An 18,670-nucleotide genomic window follows, 5' to 3' on the forward strand; every position below is an offset into this window, starting at 1 on the left:
CCTATTTATGACCAAAGCGGCTGAAAAACCCTATCCTTTGGGGCCGCACATACCTATATAGCCCATTTAAGGGAGTACCCCCCCCCCCCCTCCCCGGGGTAGAAGGCGGACTGAAATAGTCCGACTAAAAATAGAGATCATATTTTCTTGATTGACGTTTTCCTTCAAATCATGGCGTGTAAATTAACAAATCTGTCAGATTTCACGCCTGACAAAAAATTGTCCTGCTCCGAGGCAGGACGACGGCGTCTTTGAAGTTTGGTAAACCTTGACAAGATTTGGTAGAACTAAAAATCACCGGGCGCACTTGTCTCAGGGAACTGGTGACAGATTTTTTCGCAAAATAAATAAAAATTTGCCCAGTGCGTCCGGCCCAAAGTCGACATTTTCATGTCTATTTTGACTGAAACAGGCAAAAGCTGAAAATAGCGGAGAAATTTCTCGTCACTGACTTTTCGTAAAAAGCGAAATAAAGCGATAACTTGAGAAAATTGACTTCAGGAACATCCGAGAGAAATGCTAAAAAAGTCCAGTTTATCTGTAAAAAAGTAACACTCGTTTCAGGTTTTATAAACTCAAGTGAGATCGAAGAAAAAGCTTGAGTATTTTTCGTTTTTCGTGTAAATCACAAATGAAAATTAAAGTTGATTTTTATGGAGTTTTGCATTTCTAGATCCAGTTTCCAGACTTTTTCGTAAAAAGAGAAATAAAGCGATAACTTGAGAAAATTGACTTCAGAAACATCCGAGAGAAATGCTAAAAAAGTCCAGTAAAAAAGTAACACTCGTTTCAGGTTTTATAAACTCAAGTGAGATCGAAGAAAAAGCTTGAGTATTTTTCGTTTTTCGTGTAAATCACAAATGAAAATTAAAGTTGATTTTTATGGAGTTTTGCATTTCTAGATCCAGGTTTTATTGAAAAGTAGAATTGCTGGAAGCGATCTCTGGTTTAATTGCCTCTATCGTAATCGTCTACACTGAAGTCGATTCGCTGACACGTAACAGACCGTATTCACAGACTTTTTCACAGTCATGAGACCGAAATAAAGCTTCATTAAACAAAACTTCTATCGTTCATATAGCTGTGTGTCTCGATTAGAGGCATCCACGATTACATTATACTTGCATGATTGCCAAAGGGGTCGCTTATCTTTACAACCGGTTAATTAATGATAATGATTGCGATAAACGTTTCATAACACATTTTACGACTACCAAGCATGTGATTTGTAAGAAAACCTGTACACTGACTTGAAAGTAAACGACCCTTACTTAACCAAACACAGTTCGATTATCGAGCCCCAAAGGAAAAGAACAGTTGTTCAACAAGTTTGGGTTTCCCATCCCAGGCCCGTAACCAGGGGGGGGGGGGGTGCACGGGGTGCGTTCGCACCCCCCTCACAGGCCCCAAAGGTCCGCATTTTGGTACTCAATATCCAAGTTAAGGAGTGCAGTCGTTTAAACTGAAGTTTAAAACTTAACAGTGATATTTAAACAAAATCAAAGAATGGAAAACGCAGTAATTTATTCACTGGAAAACTAAAACCAGCTGCATTCTTCTAGCCCGAGCCATTCAGAACATTTCAATGGGCACACAGATGTCCGAGCTTATCTAAGGGTGCGTTTTTGGGGGAAAATCCAAAAACGGATTTCTGATCTCGGATCAATGGATTCTTCAGCGTCAAAAAAAAGCGCAAAATCCGAAAAGGATTATTTTCCATGAAAACGCAAACAAAAAAAACCCAGAGTTGCGTGCGTTTTTAAAAACAACAAAAAGTACTCTTTATTAACCTCAATTTTGAAAAATATCCTTTCCTTTCTCAGGCTGATAACGCCACGCAGATTGTACACCTGATCGGAGCCATGATTGTCTTGGTCAGCGGTGCTGCATATTGTTGGACCCAGACTATTGCCACCTATCAGCTGACTAAGTTCAACAGTGACGTCAGACCTGTCTTCATTTCGCGCTTGGTCATTACAAGTCTTCTCACATTAAGTAGCTTTCTAGTCTTTACCTGTGGCGGTTTGATCTATACCGATCCAGTTCGCCACTCGTCGTTACAAATCGTAGGGAATTTTTCGCAGTGGATGGCAGTATCGTGCTTTGGCGTCTTCGCATTTTCCTTCTTTAAAGAATTTCAAAAACTTTCTCTAACCATTCAGTGTATACCAAGGTGCAGTGGCAACAGCAGTGACGTACTGAAATATTCCACGATACCGGTCTCAGGAAATGACAACGAAAATACAGATAGTGACTGAGAAATTATACATTTATTTAATCTTCAGGGAAAAGCTCTTTTCAGAGCATGTTTACATAAATGTTAAGCTATACTAAAAACAGAATTACCTTATTATTGGAATTATATATATATATAGATATCTTAAAACTGAAAATACAATTCAATTTAATTACTCAAATACAATGAAACGCCATTTATTAGCCCTAACTTTTGGGTTTTCTTTCATTCTGGTGTTAATTAGGCATTCCCGGCATTGTTTGACAAACATAAAATATGATAAAGCTGAGCTGTTGCAAAATGACCATATACCCCTCATTACATTCAGGGAAGGATAAGACAAGAGGAGTAACAAAAAAAAAAGAAAAGAGAGCATACTATACTCCAAAACATCTTGACCAAGCACACTTTAAGGCCGCTATTCCGAATTTATGTCTAGTTCCTAGTCCGACACACTGCAACCCCTGACTCGTCCCCAGTTGTCTCTCTTGTATTAATTAACTAGTGGCACGCACGGGGAGCGATGGGAAGGGGGAATGCGAGGGAGAGAGACGACGTCTCCTTGTCTTCTCTATTCCCATCACCCACGTGCGCGCCACTGGCTAATACCAGAGAGACGACTGGGGACGAGTCAGCTGCAACTCGGCGTTGATCAGGGTCCCAAAGGGGGGAGGGGGGGGGGGGTCCCTGGAGCCCTGGAGCCCTGGAGCCCTGGAGCCCTGGAGCCCTGATCGTTTTTAGCTGTGGAGCCCAGAGCCCTGAAAGTAGCTGCTATGGAGCCCTGGGGCCCCGCTTTTTTAGGCCCGGAGCCGTGGAGCCCTAAACCCCTTTGGGACCCTGGTCGATGTTGGTGATTACCATTTTATTAGACAGACTGCAGTAGTGAAGATAAGGCGGTGCAAGACTTGAATCTTTATACACTTGTTTATTTTAACTGGAATTTTCCTATTTAATGGTCCGCCATTACTAACTTTAAGATCTTGAGAGAACTGGATAGAGGAGAAAATGACATCAAAGGCTCACTAGTTTAAGAATGCAATGCGTGTGTACGACGCAGAATTAATATGCAGCACGGGAGTTTAATTTTACGCGTTCAGACTTTTAAACTCGCGTTTTGCATATATCATAAGCTGCATTCACACAATGAAATTTTAAGCTAGTGAGCCTTTAACGTCACTTCTTCAAGCTTCAACCCTCTGAGGTCCAATCGGTCAGTATTGAACGTGAGTAATGGCGGACCATGAAATCCAAAACTTACACTCAAAGTAAACGGCCTTTGGATAAAAAATCAAAGCTCCAAGTTTTGCCAGACAGGTGGTAAGCAAACACACTTTCAAACAACAACATTTATTTATTTATACCAACAGGAAACAAAAAAGTAATACATTGATTTTTGAAACTGAAAAATAAGGTATTAGCTGCCTATAACAACCATAAGGGCTAAGAAAATTAGGCAGCTATCTATGAAAAATCTGAAGAAAAATCACAGGGGCACTTTAACGCGTTTTCTAGGACTAAAATAGCCAAGCTTATGAAACTGTGACTTTTTCTTTGAATTTAAATTACAATTGAAATTTTCAGCCGATAGGGTTGAGCAAAAGAAAAGTTTCAGTAAATGAATTTAGGATGACATCAAACAGATCGAAAACAAGTGCCTGACATACAGACAAATATTGACATAAGTGTCCAAACATGATCGTTATAAAACAACAAGCTTGAGTCATTCATAATGGACAAGTCCCTCACAGTTGACTGGAAGTTAATTGACATCCAGAGCAACTTCTTTTTTTCTTTCGGCACACTGAATTTAGCTTTTGGCCTGTTGAAGGATTACCAGGGTGATTTGTGTTGATTCAGAGCATTTTGTGTTGTGGCGGACTTATGCCAACTTGACTCTCATTAGTTTCCACTCCGCCAATCCCCCCATGATGCACTGCAGACACTGCAGATAATTTGATTCGGCGTGGCCTCTTTGTATGACAGCTTTCTTTGATCTGGTTTTTCTCCACGTACCGCATAGGTACTTCTCCCAGTAAGACGTTCATTGTGGCGGAGTCTTCTGCTATTAAACTTTTGGCTCTGAGAGTTAGAACCGAGTACCTGCATGCATGAAAGAATAATTCATTACAAAAAAGCTTAAAAGTAAATAGTCTGTGTAGCATCGCTCGTCTTCTGACGCGTTCGTCAGTTTCCCCGCTCAAGATTTTTGTGATACCAGTAAAACCCTGCGAGAAAGAAGCTATTTTATAAGAACCTGTTAGCCTAAAATCTGTCAGTAAGACCCCCTATCCCTCTAAACATGAACCTGTCTTTTTCCCTAAAATCTAAAAAAATGTTTGCACTTTGGCAAATGCAATCAAATTGATTGATGTTTTCAATGAAGATTCGTGTGATCTTGATTTTACTTATTACAGTTTTATGTGAATTTTTTAACTCTATGTGTTTAATTTTATTCAATGCAAATTTATACAAGGGTAGGGAAAAACTTGCTGCTGCATAGCAGTCGAAGGCTGAATGCCACTAAATTCTGCTATCTACAACGTGATTTTTTTCTTCAAAAATAAAAATATATTTTTCTCTTAATTACCATTTATGTAAGAGCCTGTATAGGCTAAATTTTTAAATGGAAGGTTCTTATTCGCGTGGTTTTACTGTATGCCATGTGAAATATTCAAATACAAATGCATAGCATTTTAATTTATGCTTTTTATTATCGCAGATGAGTCTTAGGTGTACGCATGAACTGTCCGAGATTGTTTAATCGAATTTTATTGACCAATAACCCGACTGATTACTGAACTGGAACTTACTATTTTGGAGAGGTTGTTTGCATGACTAATAAGCACTAAAATGGATAACTTCGAAGGTCTCAACAAGTTATCGCATCAGGCCAACCAGAAATCACTTTAGGTAGCAAAAACTCACTATTCATTAATGATTCATGACTTCCGTGCTTTTGTGATAATTTTGATTTACGAAGTTCACATTTTTGCTCCTCTAAAATGTCTTTATTTTCAATTACAAACGTAGTTCTGATTGGGCTCTTTACCACGTCATAAAGTAAATAAATAGATAACCTTCAACTCATTTATGGAGAGATGCAGTAAAGCAAAAAACTGAGCTCACAGGGAAGCAACCCGTGTGACTCATCTACTGTATGCATTCAGCCTGCGTGTCCTCCCCGGAAACAAAGCTGTTATCACGGGCACATTCAAACTTCAATCTCTCTACGTTAAAATGATTTAAATATGAAATTTCATGTATTTTAACTGCAGTATGTGTAACGATAAGCAGATGGACTAGAAAACTCCATGAAGGCAACCGTTAATTCTACATGGCGACCGCTAACAAAGGCAAAGCGGCCGAGTGAGCAGCGCATGGGACTGGTTTAAATGAAAGAAATGAAATGAGAATGAGATAAGCTACTATTATAGTCGCATGCTACAATTGTAGCCTGAAAAATCCAATCTGGAACGGTATTCGAACCCAATTACCTTGCGATTTGCGCTGCACTGCTCTGCCAACTGAGCTATCTACCTAAACTAACTTTCATTTCGGAGTCCATTCCGCAGCTCAAATAAATGAAATTCTCATATTCTAAAACAAGAGGTCACTTGTCTAAAATCATAGCATTCAACTCTTTCGGGATATAACTTGAACTTGCAATTTGCCCATCAGCTCCCAGCTTGTTTGACTGACGCTAAGGAATTGAAGAGTTGGATTTTCAGGATTTTTTCTCTCGACACACTCTGAAGAAATCCTATAATGCCACTTTTGCATAAGTCGAACGAACGTGACCTTCCAATGCTCTATAACTTCTATACCACTGAGCTTTTAGAGACACGCAGGCGGAAGACTATTAAACTAGGCTCATGTGGTGTGACTATCAGCGATCCATCATCGGAAAAATAGAATCTCTTCAAGTCACGACCGGGGCGATTCTTCATTTCAATACAACTGAAGTAAGTGGAAATACGGGATGTCGTAGAAATCGGACATGTAACCGCCAAACTGCTCAAGACAGTCCTTCGTGCAAAATGAAATTTTATCATCAAACGGAAAAAACTAATAAAGGTAAAAAAAAAAGGAAAAGAAAAGTCTTCGAAAAAGAAAGAAATAAATAATCCGCATTTCCCATACCGGGAGTCGAACCCGGGCCGCCTGGGTGAAAACCAGGAATCCTAACCGCTAGACCATATGGGATTTGCTACCAGGGAGAGCGAAATATTTATTATTTAAAGTCAATTTTATTCATATTCAGTCTGTTACTTGAGATTATTATTTAATGATAATTAATACATTTGTCAAATTATCCCTCTATTTCCTTCACAAAATCCAAAACTAGTTGGTCCGTAGATAACCAGGGAATATATTCTCAACTGCATAAATTTTGCTTTCGTAGTAATAAATTGTACGCTTGACCGGTGCTGGATGACAGCTATGGACGATGCCAGAACGCTACATGCTACTAACATGCAGCAAATGCTAAACTTCAAAAAACATCGTGAATTTAATAAAATGGTTATTTCGTTATGGTAATTTTGTTTTTTTAATGGTAATTTTGTTTTTTTAATGGTTCGAAACGTCGAGTCAGGCGAACTCGTTCCCAGCCCTCCAATTTCTCATTCCTACCGGTCGTGACATAATATTTCCGAAACAAATCTCTCTTTAGAATATTCCAGTTCTAGTAGATATAAAAGAACTTAAGTGCCGATATTTTTTTACTTTGCTTATTTTTACAACAATCGCAATTAATAAAGCTCTACTTTTCATGTCTAAACACAAATGACGCGATATTTAGCATTTTAACAGGTACTATTTAGCACAATAACTGGTGGCAACATAGTTTTCTTGCGCCAAACAAACGGCAAAGTAAGCCGTTTTCCTCGGAAAGAGGATTCTAGTTTTTAATTGCTTCGTCATAATATCACTCCGTTGGCGAAATCATGTGCTGTGGACGTTTGTGGCTGACGTTAAAAAAATTTATCGTGAGAAATCTGGCGCATCGCGCAGGGTTGCAAAAGCAACATTTACTCCGCTGCCGAAAATGCAACGGTAAGCATCAGATTTCCTTATTATCATCTGTTTTTGACACATTTTGCCTCGGAGAATGCTTAAAATGCTTTGCCAATCGTCATGAAATTCGGAAAAGAAATATCAAACGTCGGCTCATGCAAAAAAAGCAAAGTTTCTACCCGAAAAGCACCTGTCACATTTATTTGATATAACTTGCTCCAGTTTTTACCTGTGTGCCGACGCTTGAAGCAGCTAGCTTAGTGAACAATAATATTGTGATTTTAACATTTGTAATTATATGTTGTTGTCTTCAAACTAATATATGATATGTATATGGTGACAAAAGTTTAAAAAACGATTACATGTACTGAGTTGTTTTATTCGCTACTTCTGCCTCGATGCAATGCGAGTCGTTTTTTTAGCTGCATGTTTAATACTCCGTTACCTCACTTAAAAAATACAGCGTCTTATTCAGTCTTAATTGCCTTTACAGAAGGAGTTAATTGAAAAAATATATATATTTCTGGTCGTCAGAAAATCGTGTAATCTTTTTTGCGCCGCTTTTAATTAAGGGGTTTTTGGTTTTAGTGCTGTAAAATATGCGTTTTTTTAGTTCCTGTAACGTTTTGGCTGTAGTAAGAAGTCTCAAAATTTGAATAAAGTCAATGGAATTCTAAACACTTCCTCTGGACTCCACTCACCCGGACGATCGTACTGATGCTTTAATATTGTTGGATGTGGTGACTCTCGGCTGTAGCATTCGTTTTTGTTATTTCCCGGCTCAGCTCGGCCCGTACAGAAAATAACATTTTGGCTTTTACATCGGTAGCTCGCACGTTCAACATTCCTGACAACCCACTAACAAGATATGAAAAAAGCTATTAGTATGTTTTTTGACAACTTTCTGAAGACAGCATCTCCAAACTTGAAAAAAACTGGCCAGTTTTTTCAAGTTTCAATCCATTTCCATCCTCTCCATCCTTGGCTGCAAACAACAAAGAATAGATTCACTGCACTTCAATGGTTATTGGCAACAAAAGTACAGCATTATTTTTTGGTCTTCACTGATGCAAAGACGTGTTTCAGTGTTCTGACCTTTGACTAAAATAGCGTGACACTGCCCCCTCGAGTGAGCTCTGTTCAAAAGGCAGTGACGAAGATCCGAAATGTTAGGCAACATCGTGCCGCACCCTTTTCTTCCACTAGTACTTCTCTCCATGTTCCGGCCTAACATGGCTGATTGATCCTGGCTGAACGAGTGCATCAGCAAAAAGAAATCTGACCATTTCCAAACTTGATCCAATAACACGAAACAAGGTAACCAATCTAACCGTGTGGGCAACATGAACGCTGTGCCCAACAACACCACAACACGTTTCGATCGAACAAACATTACTGAGAGGTATGTTAATTATTGTTAATGACATGACACGACATGCAAAAGTAGCTTGTCCGCAGCAATACCTGACAGATAAGGAAGATTGACTTTGGTCTCTCAACGGGTTAAAGTTCAATAAGGAATTAATTAGTGCCCCCAATTAGTGCTCTCGTGCTACATCCATTGACACTTGTCTTGAAGAAAGTTATTATTGTTATTGTTATTGTCATTGTCACTGTCACTGTCACTGTCACTGTCACTGTCACTGTCACTGTCACTGTCACTGTCACTGTCACTGTCACTGTCACTGTCACTGTCACTGTCACTGTCACTGTCACTGTCACTGTCACTGGCTTTAGGGTTACACTGTCACTGTCATTGTCATTGTCAATGTTATTAATTGTTATTGGTGGGATTTGAATTTTAACGTCAACCACTTTTAGCATATTTCCTTTGTCAGCGACTTAAAGTGTATTAGTCAAATCTGAAGGAAGCTCTCAGTTTGGAGTTAAGTAGAAAATTAAAGAGCCCGTCTCCATTTCATTTCGTTTTCTTTTTGTTTTTCAGCTTGCTGTGGTTCTTGTAACAGATGTTGCTGTATCTGTCTTTCGCGTATTCCATGTGCTTCACTCATCGCAACATTTATCCTGGGTCTCGGTTTCACTGGATTTGGTCTTGGTCTCGCTTTTGGCGTTAAAAATTTGAATATTTGGTTACAGATGGACATAGCGTAAGTAAAACATTTCAAAATATGCGCAAACTGAATATTGATCACAGCCTTAATAACTGAGACCGCGCTTTGTGACCTTGCATAAGCAAGCACAATAAATAAGTCCTTTTTTATCCCTGAGATAAAATACTGGGATGATAAAGAAACACGAGAGCGAAGTTTATGACTCACAATCCTTGACAAAATTGTTGAGACACTTTCCATTTATCTCTCCATATGAAAACAAATTTCTTTCAACGACATAAATCTGCTATTTACGAACTCCCCTTCCCCCCTCCCCTCCCCCCCAAAACAAAGTTGTTTGATACCCCGGTTATTTGTGCTTCTCATAAACAACATTGCTTTGAGTGGGGAAGGGAAAGGGGGTATTTTAGCGCTTTTATTGTAGCTATTGTCTAATGGAATAAACTAGAATTCAGTGCGATCCTTACAGGCAGAAGTTAATAACAACTGCAATAAGTAGACAAAATATGGACTTTGAAGGCGAGTGCAAGTAAATCACAACAATATGGCGTATAGTTGTCGAAGGAACTTCAGTGGCGGTTATTTTGTAACCCAATAAGTTCACGAGTTCTCACACAAAGATATTTCTGGTGGGGTACCAAAAGGAAATTCTTAATACGATGTATGATACTCATCGTTCGCAAATTCAAGCGGAATTGAAAACAAAATGTCATGTTTGCGCAAAAAATTAATAACGTCTTTTCGGAGATGTGAAATGAAGAATGACGGGGAATCAAATGTTGTAGAGAGGGGAAAAATTAAAACTGAGTTCGAAATTTTCCTGTTCAGAGATACCATAGGACCATGACAGTTCCAAAGAAATGGTAAATGGAGAATTTGAACAGAATTATAGTAAAAACGGAGTTGAAGTACAAATAATAAACACCCGCTTATAAGAACATTGGTTTCAGGTTTCAGGCTGGGTGCTTAGTGAGAAATCAGCTTGAAAATGTTTTTAAAATGTTCTTAAACTGGTTTCAGAAATACTTTCAATTGTACATTACTAGAGGTTTAATTAACATACAATGCTTTTTGTAACGGCTTTTCGAAAGCCGATTAACTTAGTCAGGGATTAGCGTAAACTTTTGTTTCATGTTTTCAACTTTTTTGTGAAAGTTTCTTTTGCTTATTTTTGTTTTTCAAGATTGACTTCTTCTCATGTAAAGTTCTGCTGAATATCAGCGTTGAACAGCATTTGGGAGTAGAGAAATAAACTCCTTGGGTAATTTTTAATCTGGGATTAGCGTTAATCGGCTTTTGAACAACCGGGCTCTGTGTATTATTTCCTTATTTTAATATTCTGAAATTATATGGTTCTCTATGGGCAAAATTTCCGTCAGATTTCCTTAATCCACTTGTTCCTATATGCGGCGTGTGTTTACTGCAGTCAAGTTAACAAATTGAAAGTGGTTCAGCGTTGTCTATACTCTTGTCGACAACGATATTGGTCATCACAGTGGTCAAAATGTTGTGGACTCACGAGGCGCAGTACTACAATATTCAGCGCCAAAGAAAGTTTTATTTCAGAGCGTGACCAAAATCATGACTCATAGAAAGAGCAAGCGTTGTCTATAACTTTCTCGCAATATGATTGGTTTATTTCCCAAAATGGGCGTTCCTGATTGGCTATTACATTGCGTGACAAAATGGCGCGAGCGTGACGCGTACAGCGTCGTCTAGACTCTCATCGACAACGGCAAATTAGCCAATCAGATTGCGAGATTACAAGCAATTGTGGTAAAAAGTATTGTTTCTGTGTTTTCAGATCTCTTGCCTCCTTGGGACTCCTGTTGTTTGGTGCATTTCTTGGATCATTTGCTGGAATGGCTCTCTTGATTGGGTTCGCGTCCACTGGACGCACGCGGTTTACTTGCTGTAAAGGATGGAAATGCCGTTTGCTTGGTCGTTGTTGCGTTGCGGGGGTAAGTTAAGTCCCGGGGGCCGTTTTTGGAAAGTCCCGAAACTTTACGGGCCATTTTCGGGTGTCACCATTCCCTTTGTATCTCAAGAACGGAGAGAATTTAATTCGTCAAACCTCACAGTTTTTTTTGTTTTTGTTACTTTGAAAACATGTTAAAAGATTGAGTTTCCAAAACAAGCGGTTGGCCATTTAACAGATGGCTTTTCGGGCCCCGAAAAGTTTTCGGGACTTTCGAGAAACAGGCCCCCGGACTCTTTCCGGACTTACCTCTTACTTCATTACGGTGCGGGGACGGGGGATAGGGGGGTAGGGGGGGATAGGAAAGAAGGGTGGGAAGAAGGAGCCCCGGAACAGAGCTAGGGTAAGGAGTGCAAAACTGAGCAGAGGGCGGACATGCAATTAACCAATTGCGCGGCCGCGTTTATAAATGGTATCAGGAGCCCATCTGGAGCGTGCAACTTCCATACAGCGTCTGTGAAACGGCGTTTTCACAAGTAGGTTTATTTTTAGACTAGCCCTTCCCGCGAATTAGGTTAAAAAACAAAGGCAGTTCCAGTTCGGTGATCCTATGACGTCAGCTTAATTTCTTGTAATTGGTCATCGGGCTCCTGTGGGAGTCTCATTCGCGGGAAATTCAATCTAAAAATAACTCGGTCTGCGAAAACGCCGTTACACGGACACAGTAGAGTTGTAGGCTCCGGGTCATGGGTTCCTGATGGTATGTTATAAGAAGTAAGCCAAATTTGCAATTGTTCGTTTTGCCATTTTCAGCTGGGTTGATAACGTAGGGTGCATGTTCATCAGGGAATGCGGAGATCATCATGTAAAACAGTTGACCAAAACAGATAATTGTTAAGAGTGAATATTCTACAATTTCTTGGTGTAGTGCCCTCAGAAAAGCAACCAAAGCAAAAATGTGGTGACTTCCGGAATTGTAGGAATACATCAGTATCAGAGGACCCAGGGTGCCTTTCCGTCGCAGCTGCTGATCCCCAAAAAATGTGTGATATAATCACTTTAAAGATTTACACAAAGCTCTATGTATATCTTTGCTTTCTCATTGCAGTTGTTTGCGTGGCACTATGTCGCACTCTTTATCTGGATTCTTTGTGCTCCATTGTTGATTATCCCTGTAATTTTCATGGGAATTTTCTTCGGAGTTTGCCAAGTTAAAGTCGTCAAACAGCTTGGCAAGACGTGCATCAACTTCGAGGAATACGGTGAGTTAGACAGCTTCTCAATTATGTGACACCAGATCAAATTATTCTGGTGCCTTTCATATACAATGCGCTCTGAGTGCGAAGCATTGCAAAAGTAATGGATTTTCAGTTCAGGTGTAAACACTGTAAAACAGCATTCATTGGAAGCGAGGAGAATTAAATAAAAATAAGGTCGAGTTTTTCAAGTGCGTATGGTCAGAACGGAAAACTCGTATTCGCTGTAACGTTTGCTGTTATTTGGCACTAGTATGGTCAGAGCCTCTGTACGCTGACGCATTCAAAATAGGGTTGAGTTAGACACTTCATGCAGTGAAACATAAGCTCTCAGCTCCAGGAACAGTGTGCTCGCCGATGCCGTAGCCCTGTTGACGTTTAGTTGTTCAACACGGTCAAGTGTTTGATTCATGAGTATCTCTCTGATTAATACAACGAAATAAAATAACAACAGCGAGAAACAACCCAGTGCCGGCTGTACTTCAGCGTTTGCAACCCAGCGAACCAATGGCACCGTGTTGCATGTTAGATACTTCTTTACTCGGGCTTTCCGGGGGAAACTCGCGAGGTTCAATTCACCTTGGTTTTTTTTTTTTTTTTGCGCTCAGTCACAATTCGCACTCAAGCTTGAAAAGCGCGCATGCTCGAATTTAACCAAAGTGCATAGGTGAAATGGATAAATGATCAGTAGTAATCTAGTCGACATCTCTCTGTATTTCTTTGTCTTTGTTTTTCATTTGACGATCTAGGACATCAGGAAAGACCGAGTGCACGCAGATATGCGTCTTGTTTTTTGTAAAGCACCCAACGAGGGCTTGCTTGAATTAAGCTTGCGTAGCAGGCGGTTTGGTGAATTTTAGAAGCTTCTTTCCACCGGGAAAGAAGTGATGTTCCAGTGATTTTCACTGATTTTGAACCAAAAGAGCAAGCGAAGGGGGCGAGGAGAAGAAGCGAGATGGAAAGAAGCGTCTAAAATTCACCAAACCGCCTGCTACCAGGTTAGCCTGAATTGCTATCCAAGGACACCTACATTAAACGTTTGAATGGTTATTCTTCACGTACCGGGAGAGGACTTTTTGCTTGTACCTAGACTTGGTACTGGAGTGAAAATTAACGTAACATTCTCTCACGCACTGGGGTGCAATTGGTCTTATGGAATAACGTTAGCTATATCATTGATAATAAAGCAAAAGGTGATTTTAAGAATTTTAAATTTAGTATAGTGTCTGCCTTAACTATTCGGCATCGTGATTACAATTTCTTCTCCACCTTCTTCTTCCTCTTTTTCCTTTTCTTCTTAGCATTTTCTTGTTGGCATTTGTGATGGCTATGAAGCGGGGTGTTATGGAGCCGATCATTGTCGGAACTCAAACCTTTTAACATTTATAGCTACTCGTGTCTAATATGATCTGACGTTCTTAGGTCGCTTATATTCACGGCTATTTAGTATTCAATGTAGTAAATGTTTGGTCGTTTGATTGATGGACAGGTTTGGGAGACCTTGTCAGTCAAAAGGAAATATGTGGACATGATTTAACGGTTTTCTGCGAGGCGGTAAGTTGCTTTGAAAAGTTAGATGCGCGGCGAAACATCATCGTGGCGTCGTTTGACTACTATATCGTATAGACCGAATGCATTATTGGTGGCCAAAAAAATATTGTTTTGTTTATGTGCTAATTAGACTCACTAGCCTCACTCTCAAGCAACATTTCTTTTGTATTTTGTACATGCAAACGAGGCTAGTGAGTCTAATTAGCATATAAACAAAAGAATATTTTTTGGCCGCCATTTATGCATTCGGTCTATAATTCATTGCTTTTTGAAGAATTAATCAACAATAGGCTTTTGCAACAAGCGATCACATGATACAAAATCCGGAGGGCAAGCTCATTATTATTCCCCCACTGGGACATTAAAACAAAGGCAAGTCAAGCTTGACTGGAATAATGAGCCTGCCCTCCAGTATGGCGGATTTTGTACCATGTGATCGTTTGTTGCAAAAGGTCTATTGTGCTATTATGGATGCCAAAGACAAGATATAAAGGATTTTGGTTCTTGTAGTCAAATGACGCCAACTTCAACTGAAATATCTCTTTGGAGCACATTATGTTGTTAGGGATATTCAAATTTATTATATGGACGGGAGTGTTTAACCGGGAACTAAGAAACTCGTACAACCAATACGACCACTACATCCGGGAACCGAGAGGGCGTATATTTCTTATGCAACGAGTAGTCATATTGAGCAATGACGTCACGATTCCCTCTTTTTTTTTTGTTTGTATTAATACCCAGTATTTGTATCAAAGCGGTCAAAGCCTGCTTTTCAATCTCTAGTATGTATATTTATGGTCCACATAATAAAAAGAAAATTAGACGTTAGCTCGAATATATGCATTCGTTCCCGCAGATTGTTTCTTGACACTCAAACATAAAATTCATATTTTCTGGCCACCGTGTATTTCCTCTCATATATGCTAACCGTGAACTGTTGAAATAGGGTTTGCTCAGTTGCTCACTACCACTACCACTACTAATTTGGAAAACCTTACTCCCCTTATTTCCTAAATCCAGAAAGGCTTCGTTCAAAATTTCACACCTTGCGAATTCATAAAACGTTTCAGTTTTATTATAAAATGTCATTCCTTAAAAAAACGTGGGGTCGCTTAGTTAAGCAAGACAAATGCCACCCCACCCCTCACTCTTCCCTCCCTCCCAACCCCTCCAAAACTTATTGGCGCGATTTTGCTTTGAAAGCTTGTTTTCTCCTTTGGTTAGATGACAGGTGCTACCCCGTATTTTGCCGTAGCCTTCGTGGGAGGGATGTTCATCGTTGTAGGCACGGTAAGTCCTCGTGTCGGTCAGCTGACACTTCTTCAGGTCTACCTTTTGAAAGTCGAAAATTAGACCTGTATCAATGTATCTCATGGCTAGAGAGTAGGTCCTATCCAAGATGTTTATCTGTTTAGGCGAATAATGTTCTGTCACGCATGCGCGACGTCACGCCAATGCAACGCGTCACTTTCACTCTTCCGCTATTGGGCAGGCGTTAAAATTCAAACTGGTAATGGCGGGTTAAGTTCTGGGAGTCCCAGAAAAATTGTGCGCGTATTATAAGCACAGCTTAGGCATGTATTGCTGAGCTTTAAATGGAATCATGACTTTTAATCTCGAAAATGGTGATATGACTGACGATTGACGATTCTGGAAATATTGACTTTTTTCAAAAAAATTACCTAAATGCAATCCGTCTTTTGGAACTGGGTTAGCTTAAGCATGGTTTTCACTAGCGACGAAAGCACAATCGCAAGTGTAAATACAAGCACAAGAAACTCGTGTCAAATGAAAATGAACCATAACGCAAGCACAAGCACACGACTCAGAGGCAAAGATTCACTAGTTCCGTGTTCTCTATTACAACGCGGCGCTGCTATTGGAAGCTGGAACGGGTCTTTTTCATTGGACGAACATCACAGCTTGCGTTTTGCTTGCGTTACGTCCCGTTTTCATACAACGCAAGCAAAAGGAAAAGGAAAAAAAAATCCCCCTAGCGCTTGTGCTTGCGTCAGGCACGTTTTCAGGTGAAATAAGCGCTCTTGTGCTTAATTGCGTCGCTAATAAAAACCAGGCTTACGGGGCTCTGAATTTCTCTCTACTTTACCATGCGAAATTTATGTCGCGTGTTGCATGTGTTAACTGCAACTATTAATATTAATAAACGGACATTATCATTGTTATCAACTTCTTCCTTCAATTAAATCTTCTTTTAACGGCAGTATTCTTGTGTTCTTGTTTTTTTTTAGTTCCACATTCTGTTTGTGCTAACAGCAAACTATGCGCACATTCATGACCAAAGAAAGGTGGACAAAGCCTCGGAATGCTCCACCTGCCGGACATGTTGCACTGTGAAGGAACCTGACCGCTATGAGGAATGCTTCCCAGAGCCCCCAGTAGAAAAGGTCGATTTAGCTATGCAAGATAAATTGAGATTAAATGCAGGGGACCCCGAAGGTCGAGCACATCCTCACAATCACCCGCACTGGGAATATGTATACGACTTTGAGAAGTCAGCGGAAATTCTCGGCAAGAAATATTGAATGCTCGACCAATAGGAAACTCTTTGCCATACAAACGCGACTTTCATATCTTTGCATCGTAGGCAGAGGAAATGAGACAAAAAGAAAAATCCTCTCCGCACATGGAGTAACAAACTCCAGAGTGTTGTCTTCTGTTGGGTTTTCGCGCCTTTCGTATCAGGTGGACGAATCCCAGTGCTTTTTATTGTCTGCATCTTCAAGCCGATGTTGTGGGTGACGTGTTTGATTTCGCGTTCGCACGGCCGACTTTATTATATTTGCCGCGCACTGAGCAACATTTTACAGTGAGTCTTGATTGGCTAATCGAATTGATGTGTAAATGTTGAGAATTCAATTTCATACTTCCACCAACCCAAAAAGCAGTAAGTTTTTGTCTTCTTTTTTCTTGTGGGGGAGGGGAGGGGGGGGGGGGAGGAGTGGAGTGTTGATTCTTCAAACAAACAATAAAAGCTGAAGAGATTTATTTTTCGATGGTGACTCGAGAATAATCGGAAAAAAATCCGAGTGCTCCTTTTCAAGTCTAACCGACGATCTTCCGATTACTAGTTCGGATGCTCGATCACTGAGATAGAGGAGATTAGTGGGAGCTTAACGCCATGCAACTAGGTTCATGTGACTTGCAATACACCTTATTCCAAAATGGCCGCTGATTTATGCGGATACAAATTGGCCCTTGTTGCCTCGTTCAAGATAAAATATTATTTTGAATTTTAAGCTTAAGAACGAGTCATCAAGGGTTTATTTGAATAAAAACTAAAGAATATTTAAATGGCGGCCATTTTGGAATAAGGTGAATAGACCTTCCTACGGGTTAATGACGCCATCTTGGCTGGGGGGGGGGGGGGGGGGGGGCAAACACGGCAAAAAGTAAAGTATACGTATGGGATTTTGGCCGACTTGAAACCGCTGTAAAGGCGCTACAAAGAGACGGGTTTCCACAGTGAAAGGTTCTTTCAAAAGACAATTATACTGAGATTATTTTTATAAAATAAAAAGAACAGATTCAGCCTACAACGACCGTAACCGAATTTTTAAGATTTCATACAAACCCTTCTTAAATCATCACGGTTAATCGCCGAGAAATTAGAAGCCACATGAAAAGATTTATAATTCGAATATACAAACGTCATACCTACCTTAGTGGAATTATTTTCTGTTGAATGAGTGATATAAATAAAACTATTTAAAATAGTGACAAAAGTTGGAAATCCGTTAGTTTTTAGCGGCGATACAGCGGTTCAAAGTCGGCTAAAATCCCATACATTTGTTGTAATTTTAGCTGCATTTATCCAAAGCAAAAATAACGGTAAACTTTACCCTTTGGGGTGCAGGGATGGCGCAGTGGTGAGAGCACTCGCCTCCCACCAATGTGGCCCGGGTTCGATTCCCAGACTCGGCGTCATATGTGGGTTGAGTTTGTTGGTTCTCTACTCTGCACCGAGAGGTTTTTCTCCGGGTACTCCGGTTTCCCCTCTCCTCAAAAACCAACATTTGATTGGATTTGCGTTAACTTGTTAATTTCAATTTACAGAGTCCCCGCTTAATGCTCTACAGCGCTAGAAGATTAGACTCTTAAATAAAGTTCCTTTCCTTTCCTTTCTTTCTTTCCCTTACCTTAATGTTGGAAATAGGTCGCAAAGGCTCAGACTTAAAGGGACACTTTGTGATGGATATCAAAATTGGGCGTCATCTAACAGACCCTTCTCCAAAATGGTGGCCGAAAATTCAAATACGATAAAATTAAAAACTGCTACCAGAAATAGAAAGAGCACTTTTACTTTAGTAACCCTGCAAAGTTTCGGCATATCAGGTGTAATATCAGCTGAGAAAATTTAAGTTGAAAAATGAAAAAATTACAGACGTTTGTTTGATTGAGGGTATGGCGTATACCCCCAAGTCATACAAACGTCTGTAACTTCGTCAAATTTCAACTTACATTTCCTCAGCTGATATAACACATAATACGATGAAACTTTGCAGGGTTACTAAAGTAAAGGCGTCTTTCTATTTCTGGTATCAGTTTTTCATTTAGTTCAATTTTAACTCATTCAAATCCGTTGCCGCCATTTTGGAGA

The 18,670-nt window shown here is 39.9% G+C and overlaps 2 protein-coding genes, 1 long non-coding RNA gene and 1 other non-coding gene across 5 annotated transcripts in view; 2 read left to right on the top strand and 2 right to left on the bottom strand.

The window, feature by feature from the left end:
• The window catches only part of LOC138015451 (DNA damage-regulated autophagy modulator protein 2-like), a 7,763-nt gene extending 5,317 nt beyond the window's left edge, over positions 1-2,446 (top strand). For both annotated transcript variants that reach the window (XM_068862521.1, XM_068862520.1), the window contains one exon: positions 1,824-2,446. In XM_068862521.1, the coding sequence (XP_068718622.1) occupies positions 1,824-2,258 (435 nt within the window). In that variant the 3' untranslated portion in view covers positions 2,259-2,446. The remainder of the gene's footprint in view (positions 1-1,823) is intronic.
• Positions 2,447-4,199: 1,753 nt separating this feature from the next.
• On the bottom strand, positions 4,200-8,443 carry LOC138015789 (uncharacterized). Its single transcript, XR_011125640.1, has 3 exons — positions 8,348-8,443; positions 7,954-8,110; positions 4,200-4,336 (listed from the first exon to the last, which is right to left on the bottom strand). It is a non-coding gene; the product is annotated as an uncharacterized lncRNA (long non-coding RNA).
• Positions 6,368-6,439, bottom strand: Trnae-uuc (transfer RNA glutamic acid (anticodon UUC)). The gene has a single exon. It is a non-coding gene; the product is annotated as a tRNA-Glu (tRNA).
• LOC138015788 (neuronal membrane glycoprotein M6-a-like) lies at positions 7,093-16,959 on the top strand. The gene is made up of 7 exons (XM_068862900.1): positions 7,093-7,291; positions 9,198-9,360; positions 11,129-11,285; positions 12,351-12,504; positions 13,988-14,052; positions 15,277-15,342; positions 16,302-16,959. Exons 1-7 carry the CDS (start codon positions 7,183-7,185, stop codon positions 16,593-16,595), a joined length of 1,008 nt encoding a protein of 335 aa, XP_068719001.1. The 5' UTR covers positions 7,093-7,182; the 3' UTR covers positions 16,596-16,959.
• The last annotated feature ends 1,711 nt before the right edge of the window (positions 16,960-18,670 follow it).

The sequence above is a fragment of the Montipora capricornis genome, chromosome 9, assembly GCF_036669925.1.
Source record: "Montipora capricornis isolate CH-2021 chromosome 9, ASM3666992v2, whole genome shotgun sequence".
Taxonomy (NCBI): Eukaryota; Metazoa; Cnidaria; class Anthozoa; order Scleractinia; family Acroporidae; genus Montipora; species Montipora capricornis.

What these genes read in the sequence shown, in the direction of transcription:
- LOC138015788 (XM_068862900.1), top strand. Translation starts at nt 7,183, where the DNA reads ATGTGCTGTGGACGTTTGTGGCTGACGTTAAAAAAATTTATCGTGAGA. An exon ending in CCGCTGCCGAAAATGCAACG is followed by an intron (nt 7,292 to 9,197) that starts GTAAGCATCAGA and finishes TTTGTTTTTCAG; the next exon opens with CTTGCTGTGGTTCTTGTAAC. An exon ending in GTCGTTGTTGCGTTGCGGGG is followed by an intron (nt 11,286 to 12,350) that starts GTAAGTTAAGTC and finishes TTCTCATTGCAG; the next exon opens with TTGTTTGCGTGGCACTATGT.